The sequence below is a fragment of the Taudactylus pleione genome, unplaced genomic scaffold (genome assembly GCF_031769625.1).
Source record: "Taudactylus pleione unplaced genomic scaffold, aTauple2 ptg000579l, whole genome shotgun sequence".
NCBI lineage: Eukaryota > Metazoa > Chordata > Amphibia > Anura > Myobatrachidae > Taudactylus > Taudactylus pleione.
Genome location: NW_028284981.1, coordinates 4529673 through 4545938, shown reverse-complemented (window position 1 = coordinate 4545938; position 16266 = coordinate 4529673). Strand labels below are relative to the sequence as shown.

At 45.2% G+C, this 16266-nt stretch overlaps 1 protein-coding gene across 2 annotated transcripts in view; it reads left to right on the top strand.

Annotated features, from left to right (window-relative positions):
• The window catches only part of CACNA1F (calcium voltage-gated channel subunit alpha1 F), a 154446-nt gene that overhangs the window by 30407 nt on the left and 107773 nt on the right, over positions 1-16266 (top strand). The window contains exons 9-10 of one of the 2 annotated variants that reach the window (XM_088453392.1): positions 2360-2520; positions 7141-7224. In XM_088453392.1, the coding sequence (XP_088309518.1) occupies positions 2360-2520; positions 7141-7224 (245 nt within the window). The remainder of the gene's footprint in view (positions 1-2359; positions 2521-7140; positions 7225-16266) is intronic. The other variant, XM_088453393.1, reaches the window with a different exon arrangement.

The following is a 16266-nucleotide window of genomic DNA, read 5'->3' as shown; positions in this document are numbered from 1 at the left end:
CACTATATAACTCTCAGTCTGTGGCTTCTTGCTGCCTCAATTCCCTTCCTCACATCATATCACTGCCCCTGTCACATGCAGCCCTGACCTAACTGACACATCACTCATCTCCTGATATACTCTGTGCTGCTGGGATCCTTGTTCCTCCCTTGTCACATGCAGCCCTATCCTCACTAACACATCACACAAGTCCATAGGTCACCTTCCCAACATTTGCCAACATTTATAACAATTTGTAGGCACACTGTGCTGACGAGTTGGTACATCTAAGCACGCCAAATGTGATCGTGTCTTGGTGAACCTTGGAACACTACATTTCCCATTGGGTCATGTTCCTCAATTTGACTAAAGTATTTTCTTGCATTTAAAAATACCTTTCAGCAATAAATATTAGTGTACTAGCTGAAGTACCCGGCGTTGCCCAGGTTTAAATCTTCAAGTTATTAAGTTTTATTATGTGATGTCGTCCAAATCCATCCAGCGGAAGGCCCAGAACAGGCTCCCTGGGTCAAAGTTCTGGCCGGCGCACTCCGCCGTGAAGTCTGAGTGTGACCCAAACCACTTCATTAGACATCCCAGACTAATTGCCACCTGTCTGTGAAGTTTTCATCCAAATCCATCCAGTGAAAGGCCCAGAACAGGCTCCTTGGGACAAAGTTCTTTCCGGCGCACTACACCGTGAGTTCCGACCGGGACCCCAACCACTCCATTAGGCATCTCAGACCAATTGCCACTCCTCTGTGAAGTTTATATCGAATTCCATCCAGTGGAAGGCCCAGAACAGACCCTGGGTCAAAGTTCTGCCAAGCGTACACCAACAGGAGGTCCGACTGAGACCTCAACTCCCTAGTATGTCTTCTGGGATTCAATATTACCACTCTGTGAAGTTTTTGTCCAAATACATCCAGTGGAAGGCTCAGAAAAGGTTCCTCGGGTCACTGTTCTGCTCAGTGTACACCAATAGGAGGTCCGACCGTGACCCTAACTCCCCTAAAACCTGTCCAGGATCCAACTGGACCAATTCGCGTTGGTTTCATCCCAATTGATGCAGGGGTGTCCGAATACATAACCGACAGACAGACAGTCAGGAAGGCCGGCCAGAAAATAAGAACAGATGATAAGACAATCTTTAAAACCTGGGACTGTTGCTGGAATTTGAGAGAATTGTCAACTAGGTTACCCACAACAAACCTCTCCTTAAAATAAATTGTGCACCTGTGTGTTGGAATATGGGGAATGTACTAAAGGTGAAAATGCAGTAAAACCCCCGAAAATGCAGTTTTCGGGGGTATTACCGCATTCCCCAAATGTACTAAGCACCGGAATGCGATGTATTTTGGTGCTTTGTCCCGATGGGTAACGGGACTTCCCCCCTTGGGAGGGATCCTGTCCGATACCTCCCATCACCCCCAGCGACCGTTGGCCTTCTGTGCATGCGCAGAAGCACGCCATAGGGACTTCTGGTTGTTAAACCCAGAAGTCCCTCTGACCGGAGCCATCGCAAAGGACAGCTCTTATCGGGAGAGCTGTCCTTTGCGATATTCTTGTTACATGTAATGAACCACGGTATGTACCGGAGGACAGTCGGGATGTACCACATCGTTGATGCGATGCTTAATACATCCTGCCCTATGTGTATACTATTGGCAGTGGTATGGAGTAGTTGCACACACCAGCAGATACCCTGAGTCACTGAACAGCCCAGTACTTAGCCAGTGGGGTGAGTTATTCAGCAGTAATGTGATTAGTACCGCCGTACTAACAGTTATGCATATACAGACTATCAGCATGGAGCTGAGCTTGTGCAGAGCATACAGGTCACCAGCATGTGACTGTATCTGGGTAGCGGTGCAGGATGCAAGCGGTATCAGCGATTGTAATAGGATGGAACACGTGGTAATAGCAGGGTGACTTTAACACAGTGACAAGATGGAGGCGCCCATGAGCAGAAGTACAGGTGGCAGCCATCTTGGTTAGGGATTGAAGCCTCTCTAAAGGAGCCAATATAGAATATCCACAGTGGCGCGCTCTGGCTCATTCCAATAACCATTTCAATAACCAGATTTGTTGAAGGTAGTTTTGCCCCCATCCACTTCAACAAAGGTAGACACGGATGAGCAGCAAATTAAGACTGATAGAAGGTTTTCTGACCATAGGCAAATGCGCCTTACAAATTAGATGATATTGATTCAATGCCAGAGACTAACAATGTTCCCCAAATGTCAATGTAAATGTTATTACTCCACTTTGCTGTGGTTCTGATTCCGTTCCTGGGCCAATTTTTCCCACAATTTGTATATGCTCAGTTTATTTCATCCTTCTTCTGTGTCAATCTACTCTGAAATCTGTTCACTCACAGAGAGTTCTCCAAGGAGAGAGAGAAGGCCAAAGCCAGGGGGGATTTCCAGAAGCTGAGGGAGAAGCAGCAAATGGAGGAGGACCTAAAGGGCTATCTAGACTGGATCACACAGGCTGAGGACATTGAGCCAGAAGGGGAGGAAATGGGTGAAAGACACAACCGTGAGTATCGGAGAAGAAAGCTTTGTACGGGAGAATATCAGTGAAATACAAATGGTGTTTACTTTATTGGTAAAATATTCCCCTCCGCCACTGCACTTTCTGACCACTTTATAAATCACAACTTGCCCTGAACGTACTGCGAGCGGCTAATTATTATTTCCCCTGAAGAGCTAATTCCACTGGAAACTGAAAACTATTTTAATTTCAGTTAAATATAAATACAAAATATAATTCTTTGTGTGCTGGTTACGCATCCAATCCCGCGTGCCCTTAACTCCTGTCATGGTAAAGGGAGGCTTCATTCTTGTTGTCGTAGTGCAACATATTGCCTGTACCATATGATAGAAGGCTGCTGCCTTGCCAGAAGTAAGGAAAGCTTCCATTGACTTCCACAGACACCGAACGGTTCTGACGAGGCAGCTTTTCACTCCTGACGAGGCAGCTTTTCACTCCTGACGAGGCAGCTTTTCACTCCTGAGGAGGCAGCTTTTCACTCCTGACGAGGCAGCTTTTCACTCCTGACGAGGCAGCTTTTCACTCCTGACGAGGCAGCTTTACACTCCTGACGAGGCAGCTTTACACTCCTGACGAAGCAGCTTTTCACTCCTGATGAGGCAGCTTTTCACTCCTGACGAGGCAGCTTTTCACTCCTGACGAGGCAGCTTTACACTCCTGATGAGGCAGCTTTACACTCCTGATGAGGCAGCTTTTCACTCCTGACGAGGCAGCTTTTCACTCCTGATGAGGCAGCTTTTCACTCCTGATGAAGCAGCTGATGAGGTAGCTTGTCACTTCTGACGAGGCAGCTTTTCACTCCTGATGAGGTAGCTTTTCACTTCTGATGAGGTAGCTTGTCACTTCTGATGAGGCAGCTTTTCACTCCTGATGAGGTAGCTTTTCACTTCTGACGAGGCAGATTTTCACTCATGACAAGGCCGCTTTTCACACCAGACAAGTAAGCTATTCACTACTGACGAGGCAGCTATTCACTACTAAATCTTACAAATAGTTCTGGAAAGAGGAAGAAATTTGTGAAATCAGAAATAAGAGAAACATCTGAAGACTTGTCCAGAGTGTGGAAGCTACTTTAACTCTTCTATCTACTTGTAACTTCAGGTGAGAGCCAATACATTATTTCCTGAATACTGGCTCCTTTTTTTTGAGTACCGACACCTTTTTCCTGATTACTGACACCTTTTTTTCCTGAGTACCGACACCTCTTCTCCGGAATACGACACCTTTTTTCCTGGTTACTGACCCCTTTTTCCTGAGTACTAACACTTTTTTTCCTTAGTACTGACACTTTTTTTCCTTAGTACTGACACTTTTTTTCCTTAGTACTGACACCTTTTTTCCTTAGTACTGACACCTTTTTTCCTTAGTACTGACACCTTTTTTTCCTGAGTACTGACACCTTTTTTCCTTATTACTGACACCTTTTTTTCCTGAGTACTGACACCTTTTTTTCCTGAATATCGTCACCTTTTTTTCCTGATTACCGTCACCTTTTTTGTCACCTATTTTCCGGAGTACTGACACCTTTTTTTTCCTGAGTACTGACACCTTTTTTTTCCTGAGTACCGACACCTCTACTCTTGAATACTGACACCTTTTTTCCTGGTTACTGACCCCTTTTTCCTGAGTACTGACACCCTTTTTCCTTAGTACTGACACCTTTTTTTCCTGAGTACTGACACCTTTTTTCCTTATTACTGACACTTTTTTTTCCTTATTACTGACACCGTTTTTTCCTGATTACCGTCACCTTTTTTCCTTGGTACTGACACCTTTTTTTCCTGAGTATTGACACCTTTTTTCCTTATTACTGACACATTTTTTTCCTGAGTATTTACACCTTTTTTTTCTGAGTATCGTCACCTCTTCTCCGGAATACCGACACCTTTTTTCCTGGTTACTGACTCCTGTTTCCTGAGTACTGACCCCTTTTTCCTGGTTACTGACCCCTTTTTCCTGAGTACTGACCCCTTTTTCCTGAGTACTGACACCTTTTTTGATTAGTACTGACACCTTTTTTTTCCTGAGTACTGACACCATTTTTTCCTGAGTACTGACACCTTTTTTCCTGAGTACCGTCACCTTTTTTTTCTGAGTATCGTCACCTTTTTTCCTGAGTACTGACACCTTTTTTTCCTGAGTAATGGCACCTTTTTTTCCTGAGTACTGACACCTTATTTTTTCCTGAGTACTGACACCTTTTTTTCCTGAGTACCGACTGCTCTTCTCCAGAATACCGACACCTTTTTTCCTGGTTACTGACTCCTGTTTCCTGAGTACTGACACCTTTTTTCCTGAGTACTGACACCTTTTTTCCTGAGTACTGACACCTTTTTTCCTGAGTACTGACACCTTTTTTGATTAGTACTGACACCTTTTTTTTCCTGAGTACTGACACCTTTTTTCCTTAGTACTGACACCTTTTTTCCTGAGTACTGACACCTTTTTTTTCCTGAGTACTGACACCTTTTTTCCTGAGTACTGACACCTTTTTTTTCCTGAGTACTGACACCTTTTTTCCTTAGTACTGACACCATTTTTTCCTGAGTACTGACACCTTTTTTTCCTGAGTACCGTCACCTTTTTTCCTGAGTACTGACACCTTTTTTTCCTGAGTAATGGCACCTTTTTTTCCTGAGTACTGACACCTTTTTTTCCTGAGTAATGGCACCTTTTCTCCTGAGTACCAACACCTTTTGTTCTGATAACTACCACCTTTTTTCCTGAGTACTGACACCTTTTTTTCCTGAGTACCGTCACCTTTTTTTCCTGAGTACTGACACCTTTTTTTCCTGAGTAATGGCACCTTTTCTCCTGAGTACCGACACCTTTTTTTCCTGAGTAATGGCACCTTTTCTCCTGAGTACCGACACCTTTTTTTCCTGAGTAATGGCACCTTTTCTCCTGAGTACCGACACCTTTTTCTCCTGAGTACCGACACCTTTTTTTCCTGAGTAATGGCACCTTTTCTCCTGAGTACCGACACCTTTTTTTCCTGAGTAATGGCACCTTTTCTCCTGAGTACCGACACCTTTTTCTCCTGAGTACCGACACCTTTTTTTCCTGAGTAATGGCACCTTTTCTCCTGAGTACCGACACCTTTTTTTCCTGAGTAATGGCACCTTTTCTCCTGAGTACCGACATCTTTTGTTCTGATAACCGCACTTGCAGTACTTGCACTGTTTTTTTCTGAGTACCGGCAGGGTGTTTATTAAACAGGATATTAAAAGCAATGCTAGGAAATTAGGAAATGAGCACCAGGGAGAGGAGTTTGGAGAGGGTTATGCAGGGACAAGTTACCTGGCCTTTGGCTGCCATGGGGACCTGGCAGTGATAGACAACAATGCCAACCATCTGGTGCCTTTCTCCCTCTGTCCACCCTAAGTATTATTACCATTATTATAATTTAATTATATAGTTCCACGTCGTTATTGTGCAATCGCCTGCAAATATTGCTTAATGTTTAAAAGTAATTCATATTAGTCCCTGCCCCATTGGATTTCACAGTCTATATTCCTTAACATACAAACACACGCACACTAGTGGGAGTATCCAATTCGCCCGAGCATTGTTGGGGCGCAAATGGATCCCCCAGGGCTATCCAGTTAGCGCCGAAGACCAGCCTAACGCCAGCACTTATCAGGGATCTTTTTACGGGACCTGATGTGTCCCAAATAATTATACCGGAAAAGTGCAATTTTTTCGACAGTGCAATGGCGAAAACACTTAAGACCTATCACGGATCCTATATGTTTTCAGGCAAATTATCCTATTTGTTCATTCAAAAAAATAATTGCCGAAAAAATGGGAATTATTGGCGAAAAATGCCTGTTTTTCGCCCCAGAAAAAATATCTCAGCTAATTGGATACCCGCCTAGGGTTCATTTTGTCAGAAGCCAATTAACCTGTCGGTATGTTTTATTGGAGTATGGGAAGAAACCAAAGCACCCGGAGGAAACCCACACAAGCACTGGTAGAAGATACAAACTCCACAAGGATAGGGTCCTGGTTTGGAATAATTATTGAACTCGTGACCTCAGTGCTGTGAGATAATGCTAACCATTATGCCACCATGCTGCAGCGATGTGCAGAGCCGGACTATAGATGGGGAGAAAGCAGGAGAAGGCGGTGTTCGGTGATTTCCTATTGGTCAGCGCAGTCATATCTGAGCGTGCAGCCTTGGGGGGACTAAGAAATCTCTATCCTGACTTGAATCTCATCGTGGTGGCCCAGCTGAGCACACCGCTTAACGATAGTTCAGTCTATTCTCGGGCATATAGAAAAGCCCTAGATCCAACCATCTATGTTTGTATAAAAGTCTAAATTGTGTTCTGTTTACCCCTAAAACCCCTTCCATGACCTACGTATTTCTGTGCAGGGTTCTCTGAGTGCCTCAGTGTCTTTGTATTATAAGAGGCCAGAAAAGCCTTCCATATATCTGCTGGATCTCTGTTCATTTGTCTAACATAATGTTTGGTTATTGTGCATTTTGTCCTCTCCATCACAAATCATGTCTTGTTCAGTGTTGCCGTGTATTTCTTACGCACAATGTCTGTCTGTTTGTTTGTCTGTCGCGTGCAATGTTCGTCTGTCTCTTACATACAGGCGTCACTCTGGCCGACTTGACGGGCAGGAGGAAAGGGAGACTTCAACGGTTAATGCATCCTAACCATTCCTCAGAAAACCACAGTAACTCTCTGGCTTGTGTATTCAGTGACTTGTAGCCTAATTGTATCTAGACCCTTGTCACCTCCCAATGGACTGTGGCCCGAGACTCCACAGTCCCTTCCCCAGTGACACGTGACGTGAGCCTACCTGTGCTGTGCTGTGGCGGTGTTAGTGAATAGCTGTATCACTAGATATAGTTTTGTGGGAGAGAAGTTCGGAGGGCGGGGGGGGCTTGAAGAAAAAAGGGTGTTTTAAAAACTTTAATAACTGGAAATGGGCACAGATTTAGCCCTCTGTGTGCTGTACTACTGGACGGTTACTACACCTATGATAGAAAGGGGCTACAGGACAGTACTCACAGACGGATAACAGAAGCTGAAGCTGAGCACGTAATGATGGAAAATACACAATACATTTATTTGCTGAAGTTAGATATTTTTTTTAAATATGCAATTTGTAAACTGGTTGACATTGCTCTAAATTATATTTCACAACATATATAAATATAATGCAGTTTAGCAAATGAATGTCACAATACCCATTTAAATGCAATGCATATGATTAGAATAGCAACCCCGGCCTCATATATGACATTTCACTTGGAAATGGTCGATGCATCTTTTTGGAGCTTCTTTTACGGTTTGGTAAGTGCCCAACCCTAACACTAAACCTAAGGGTTAGGGTTAGGGACCCAGAGGGATAGTTAGGGTTAGGCACTAGGAGGGATGGTTAGGCTCTTACCACGACGGTTAGGGTTAGGCACTAGACGGGACGGTTAGGCACTAGACGGCACGGTTAGGGTTAGGCACTAGGAGGGATGGTTAGGCTCTTACCACGACGGTTAGGGTTAGGCACTAGACGGGACGGTTAGGCACTAGACGGCACGGTTAGGGTTAGGCACTAGGAGGGACAGTTATGGTTAGGCACAAAGGAGAGGGTTAGGGTTAGGGTGAAGAAAATAATAGGTAGACTATTTTTGTGTCGATCATTTCCATATCGACTATTTGTGCTGTCGACCTTCTGCACTGTCGACATTGCATGTCGACCAAATCATTGTCGACCTTTTGTACCCAACTGATAAGCAAATTCGGTATAACACAAATGTGCCCCTGATTACGTAGCTTAAATGGAATTTGATTGGTAGGGGATTGAGCCCGCAGCATTGATTGGCCTGGCAGAACAAAAAGGGCATTTGCACCCAGAATGCTGCTCTAGTAGCCTCACTGATTCACTATTATCACTGCTGCCACTGCCTGCTTATATTCTATTACGTGTACTTAATGGTCTGTACTTAATGCCCATGGCCTCTTATTGATTACTATAAGCTCGTAGAGGTTGCTGGGCATTAAAAGGACTAAATTAATAAAGATAATGATAAACATAAAAAATATGATATTTTTAGCTATTTGTCACATTGTTGTAATTATTTTACATCCTTTTTCAAGTCCTGTCCTTTTAAACCCCCACATTACATGTTCTATGGCAGGTTTGGACCATTTGCTAGAGCTTGTGGAGCTAAAAGGCCCAGCATGCCCTGGTGGTCAAGGTGTCACAATAAATGGAGGGCCACCACTTGCCTATATGGACTGTCCAGTTGACATCTGGCCTGATTCGGATATACGCAATGCCAATATTTACTTTGTTGGGCGATTATTGGCCAACTCCGCGCGCGTCACGGTTGCACTGCTCACGCGCCAAGGTACCTTGCAGTGAGGATTTCTTTGCAAAGTGATTGACATTCAGGCAGCACTTGAGGGTGGTTACGGGGAGCGGCGGTAAAAACGCAGGCATGTTGCGGCTGTCTCTGAGGGTGTGTCTCCGCATACTACTGCGATTCCATACACAGAAAACATGCCGCCAGCGTCTCAGTTCCGCTGCCATTTTGTGCAGCCATAGCATTACGCAGATGGTCGATTATTGAAGCATCTGAGATCACCGCTGCGTGCTTGTACGCACTTGCTTGGATCTGCGAAGCCGCCGGTGAGCGTTTCAATACATTTCAAGGCGGCTATACATTTCAGTGGCTAGTTCGCGCAATGCGATGCGTACACATGTGCAGAACGCAACAATCGTCCGATTGTGTGCTTATTAGCACACAATAATGTATCAGGCCCCCAATCTGAATCTGGCCCATAATTACATGTATTAAAGGAAAATCAGTATGAAAACATGATTTCATAAATGATATTAGAATTCAACATTGCCTTGGATTCCATTATTGCAAATTCATATTGTTAGCAGCAGATGATTCAGGACTCGTGATATAAAAACATTTTTTTTCCAACTAAATGTTATTGTGTAAAGCACCAAAAGTATCAACGATAAAAAATTCAGTATGCTATACATATAGTACAATTGCATGGCTTTAAGTAAACATTCAAACAATTATATGTCTCATAACAGAAGACAAATGACAGAACTTATTTAGTTACAAGCAGAAATAATAACCTATCAGTAGCCATAATACAGGTTGAGTCTCCCATATCCAAAATGCTTGGGACCAGGGGTATTTTGGATAACGGAATATTCTGTATTTTGGAATATTTGCATACCATAATGAGATACCTTGGGAATAGGACCCAAATATACACACAGAATGCATTTGTGTGTTATATACACCTTATACACACAGCCTGCAGGTAATTTTATACAATATTTTCAGTAATTTTGTGGCTCAAACAAAGTTTGTGTACAGAAATTAAACTAATTTATGTTTCATATACACCTTATACACACAGCCTGAAGGTAATTGTATGCAATATTTTTAATAATTTGTGCCTTAGACAAAGTTTGTGTACATTGAACCAGCAAAAATCAAAGGTTTCATTATCTGAGTCATGCCAAAATAATTCCGTATTTCGGAATATTCCGTATTTCGGAATATTTGGATATGGGAGACTCAACCTGTATATAGAATAGAAATCACTACAAAAACGAATTAATACAGTAAATCTTTATGGAAAGATATTAGATTATAATCAGGGGCGCCGAGAGGGGGGGGGGGGGAGCGGGTACTAATTACTCGGGCCCGAGTTGCTGGAGGTGCCCGGCGTGGACCCAAGTCCGGTGCCACCGCCCTTTCTCCCTTCCTCTAACATCAAAGCAGCCCAGCACACGCTGCTGTGTGCTGGGCTGCACCGGGAGACTGCTCGCAGCTGCTAAGCAGCAGCCACAGCAGTCTCCAATACCTGTGGAGAGAGCGATCACACTAATCGCACCCCCCACTGGCTCACAGCAACCCCCTCCCCAACGCGCTGCAAAAAAAAATTCCCCTAAGGGAATGTTTAGGACACGCCCTTCCTTCGCCCAAGCCCAGCACGGCTCTCGGCGCCCCTGGATATAATAGACCAATGCAAAAGGAAAAACAATAAATGAAAAGATAAAGAGGGGGAGGGGGGGGAAGCTGCGCGGGACAACAAGACCCAACCTCCAGGAGCCACCTCAAAAGTTAATGTAATCACTACGTACTAAAGGGGATATCTCCCAAAAGTCACCTTTGTTCAATGGTATTTTTCAAGGCATCTTCGATTCTGTGCTGAAAGTCCCCAGGTAAAGTGGAGATGTAGCTCTCTCATGTGTCAAAAAATCGTGGGGACAAGCACTCTTTGGGCCTGATTCAGACCCGCTCGTGAGCGCTCGCAAGCGGGTCGATGGCCCCCCACTGCGCACGCCGGAGCCGGCTCTGGCATGCGCATGCGCGAGACCCGGCCAGCGACGGGCACTTCGTCACTACGGGTCTCGCACCAAAAAGGGGCGGCTGTCGATTGTGATTGACAGCTCGCCCCGTTTTGGAGGCGGCCAGGGGGGGGTGGCTGGCCAAACGGAGGCGTTCCGGAAGGGGGCGGCCTCAGTAGTGAGCTTCCGGCTCTATTAGAGCCAGAATGCTCACTGGGGCTTGCGATGGACGAGACCCTACCACAAGGGTCTCGTCGCAAGCCCGATGGTCACGACCATCGCGACCATCACCTGGCCGCTCGCAAAAGTTGTGGGTGGTCACCCATAGCTTAGCGAGCGGCCAGGAGGCCGGCTCTGAAAAAAAAAAATGCCGCCCTGATTCAGAGCGAGCGCTCTGAAAGTGCGTCCGGCTCTGAATCAGGCCCTTTGTTCAATGAGGTTTCTATCCAATCCATATTAAAGATATTAAATAGTTTATTTTGAAACATCCACAATGGAGGAGAGGTCGATATCCAAATTTGCAAGATAACTTTTCTGTCAGCTGCACTAATAACTAGGAGCAGCTTTTTACACCCCCTTGCAACTCTCTGTGTGGCTGGTATAATTCCGTATATAGGGCCTGATTCAGACCTGGACGCTATTTGCGGACGCTCGTTCTTAAAAAGGGGCCGGATATTTAAATTGAGCGCTCACTCTTTGCGGTGTGTTGACGCCTCTATGTCTGAGCGAACGTCCGAAAAATGCGCTCGCTGTTTTGTAAAGACCCCCCTTTGCCGTTCACATCACATGTCATCTCCGTTATTTATTAGATTAATCGGGAACATCGAAAGGCATCTGAACTGCTCGCAGTGCTTGTGGTAGGATTTACTTCCCGCTATCACTGCAAGCAGTTCAGGCTAAAAGAAAACCAAGTGACGTGGTCGATGACGCTCCTTTACTAATTATGCACTCCCATTAAACGCCGTTTTGACCGTTAGGCACGCCTGCGTTCGGATTTCCACTCCCCCGTTTTCAAGCACCTTCCCCTGTTACCACCCACAAACGGTACATTCTGTCACTCAAATTAGCAGCCCCTCACTGTTTTACGAGCGCACGATTTCCGACCGCAATGACTGGTTTGCGCATGCGCATTGCGAACCATACGCATGCGCAGTTGTGCGAACATCGCTCAGAGCGAACGAGCGGCCGCTTACGAGCGGCTCTGAATCAGCCCCATAGCCCATTCTGCCGTGAATGGGACATAATTAACTAAATCATCAAGGGAGAACTTCCTAACCGCCAGCCAGAACTGATGTAATAATGGGCAAGACCAAAAACAATGGAGGAAAACTGCCTGAGGGGTTTGTCAACGTAAGCAGTTATGTCAAGAAATCATTCCTGCCAGGTATTGCCTATGAGGAGTGAAATAAAATTTGTGAAGGATGTTTAAAAACATTTCTTGATACTGTGCCGCGGGTAGTAATTTACATATCTTTTTTTTTTTTTTAATTGTGCAGAACATCTTCCGAACACAGCTGCAACACACGTATCAGTTGTCACTTCCTAGTTTCCTGTCTTTTTATTTTTCTACTTTATTAACAACCTAACAAAATTCATACAGTATACAGCTGTTGTTATTATGATATGAGAAAATATTCTAACACCTTATCGACTATTCTTGGTACTAGCATCAATCTTCTCACTTACCCACTCTCCGAGACACCCTAAGAGGTGGCACACCCAAATCACCTCTTGGCTAGCATCAGCTGCTAAAATCTGATGATGATAACACTACTAAAGGCTCATACACACTAGACGATATGCTCCATGACGATATCGTCAGTGTTTGCCCTTGAACTCCCAGGCAAACGACATTGAGCATACACACTAAACGATATATCTAACGATATCATTCAGTGACGTCATCCTGCCAGATCTCCGAACAGGCAGTTCCTGGCGATATCGTCAGATTGGCCTGCATGTATCGACGACAGCAGACATCGTTAACGACCATTGTTTAGACCAGGGGTGGGGAACCTTTTTTCTGCTGAGGGCCATTTTGATATATATAACATTATTCACGGGCCTGGTGCAGGCCACGTCCCTCCGTGTGACTTCACACAAGGGCGGGCCACAATAGCCGGTGATAATAGCAATGCCTGGAACATGCTAGGATGTTCCGGGGAGCTGTAAGGGCAGCGGTATGACAGTCTGAAGTATCCTAAGGACGCTCCAGGTGGCACTGCTGCATAGATTCAGGCTGCAGTGTGCCATTCTAGGTACCCTGCTAGCCAGGTGAGGCTAGCAGAAAAAAGCTCAGAGGGCCAGACCAAATGATTCTGCGGGCCTTATACGGTCCCCATCCCTGGTTTAGACCATACACACTGAGCGATATGTACGATATATCGTTCATAAAAATCATCTAGTGTGTACGCCCTTTTATACTGTAGTTACTTTCTGCTCTACCAGCAGATTCCAATAATTTCAATACATAACCTCTTGTTGTCTTGCGATAACTGGAGTCACCAGCTTAATACGCATCCTCCTAGCTTATGAGTATAAAATCATCATTTACTGGGATGTTTAGATTCATGTTTCAGGTCTTTTTTAGGATATTGCATGACTCTCTTGACTGTTTTTAATCCCTTTGCGAAGCTGACTACAGACAATTCCTACAATAACTGGATTTGTAGTTGTTGCCACGTACGGCTGTGACGCTGCTTGTCTGCACCTCTTGTTGGTAGGTAGATGAACATAATCGCTTTCCAACCACATGTGAGCTGTTTCCACCAATGCTGGCAATGGCTGGTTGCTGTTATCCCAAACTGGTTGAAGATTGTGCTGATTTTAGAACTTTGGTTACGTAGAAGGTTCCCACTGTCACGACCCTGGCTAGTTTTACACCTTTTTGCCGTGAGACTTACTCCTGCCAACTGTCCCGTGGATCTGTATGTGTAATTCGCCTGGGAGATCTGCTCTAATCATGCTGGCTGCAACACTTCTGTGTATACATTTGGACTATGCTCACCTTTCCACAGTGATTATTCACCTGGGCCTTTTCTGTCTGTGAACACTGCTAGCCTTGATTGGAATCGCAGGTGCAGTTCTGACTCTCAGTACTGCTGATATGATTGCTTCCAGTGCATGTTGTGCCCTCCACCACTCAGAGTGCTTCTGCCAGACCACCTGACTGAATCCACCAATTCCTGCCAGACCCAGGGTATAACAATCCTCCTCTGATAGCATTCAGGGCCTGAGCATCTCGTTACTTCCCGCGGTGTACAGATTGTGCTACTTCTGTCTTCCTGTCTACAAGTGTATCCCAGGCTTCTGCTGGTTCCCAGACCAGTTCATCCAGTAATCCTGCTGGCAGCTATACCCGGCACATCCGGAAATCCTGCTGGTTCCCAGACCAGTTTGAACCTGGGAAGGACCCGGATAATGGTGCAGTTTAAACGACGCAACCCGGATCATGATGACCTGGGCCGTGCCTCAAACCAGCGGATTCACTGGATTCGGTAGCGCTTGGAGATAAGTCCAGCGTAATGCCAGAAGACCCAGGTCAATGTAGACCCAGGTCCGGTGTGAACATCTAGACCTGGGAAATAACCCGGCTCCAACCGCCAGTGTGAAAGGGGTATTAATCTTTTACGTTTATTTAACCTTGTATCATCTAGTATTAAATAAGCGGATACATCCATGTGTCATCTTTAAACTTATAGTATAAGAAATACATTGGTTTATTGCTTCTAACCCTTAACAACCTTGTATAGCTTACTTAACTTAAACTAATAAATAACGACACAGACAACAAGAGCTTGGCTAAAAAAGGTCACAGCTTTTATTTATAATGAATTAACCTAACCAGGGTGGCAAAGAGACGCTGCAGACTCAGTTCTAGCTTTTTCTTTGCTCAAATACTCGGGGAACGACTGACACGTCCCCCCTCTAGACGCACTAACGCTGCAAGGGTCCCACTTCCCTCCTGGGCCAATCCGAGGCGCTTCCGTACCAAAAAGCGCCCGGGTCCCCCCGTGCGGAGCAGGACAAATTCGCCAGGTTCATCGAGGGCAAGTGCCCCCACAACGTATCTTACGCCACATAAAGCCACTGAGCTGCAGCGTACTCCCGCCAAAGCCAGACTCCAAAGGAAACTGCCACCCAACACGACCTAGCCCAAAACAAGAATTCCTAAATAAGGAAACTGAATCCAAGTCATCAAGATGCCCTCAATCAGGATTGAAAAATACCGAGTTAAATCTCCAACTAAAAGCTATGACTCACAACCAAGCCACCCAGTGACACCGCATAACAGGCTTCTGACACATTCACCTTCTTCCTTGTCCTGTCTAAAGCACCATGCTTATACATCACTCTCCAGTCAAACTATGCACCATACAGATCACACATCCTCCAATTTGGCCTTAAACCCAACAAAAACCCTCACCACGAACGATCACCTCGCACCTTTCCACTGACGCACATCGTTGCTCCTGACAGGCAATACCTCCTAGTCAGACACATCCTAGTTAGTCACCGAGGACACAAGAAAATCAAGCACGAAACTCTACACCTAAACCGCGCACATCATTCACAACCCAAACTGCTGCAAACCCAGTGAGCAACAAAGTTCCGTACCCTGAGTATCGCACCAAACCCAAACCATCCCGACACAACTTTAAGAAAACACATAGCAACTAACTAGCAGGGATGCATAAGAGGGGAAAACAAGTAACCCGAGTGAAGGGGAAAAACTAAAAAACCTACCCGTGAACCAAATTGGGCCGGATCAAGGCTCCCGGGAGGAAAAATTAAAAAATCCCTTCACCACCCCCCAATTGTTGAATGCTAGCCGTTCAACGATTGGTTGGTAAACAATGTTTCAGGTTGGCGCCAGGTGCGCAACTAGCTCTAGTCGCAACTGCACATGTCTCCTAGGCAGCCGTTTGCACACCCTAAACTCTGCAGGGAATGTCCCCGCAATCGCTGCGCCAATTTGAAGAAAATGAGTACTAGAAACTGAAGCAAAGAAACTGCCCCAATCAAAACTTTGCCCAAAAACATCAGAGAACTAAAATGTGGTACGCAGGATAAGATTGGGCCTGTAAACCAACCTTGCATTCCAATTGAACTGTAGTATGCAGGATAAGATTGGAATGTAAACCATCTTTGTGCTCAACAAGCAGGGCGCCACATCTATAATGCACCACAAGGCGTACCGGGCAAATTAACCTCTGGATGTTGAGAAAAGGAAACTATCCACCCCCACCTGTATGGTCTCCACTGCCCCATGAAAAATTGCAAAGCACCACTGATCTCCGGAAAACAATATCTTGAAACAAAATCTCTGATGAAACTAAACACTCCAAAATTGCAGCTGAAAAGTAAAATGTAAAAACGAGGTCTAAC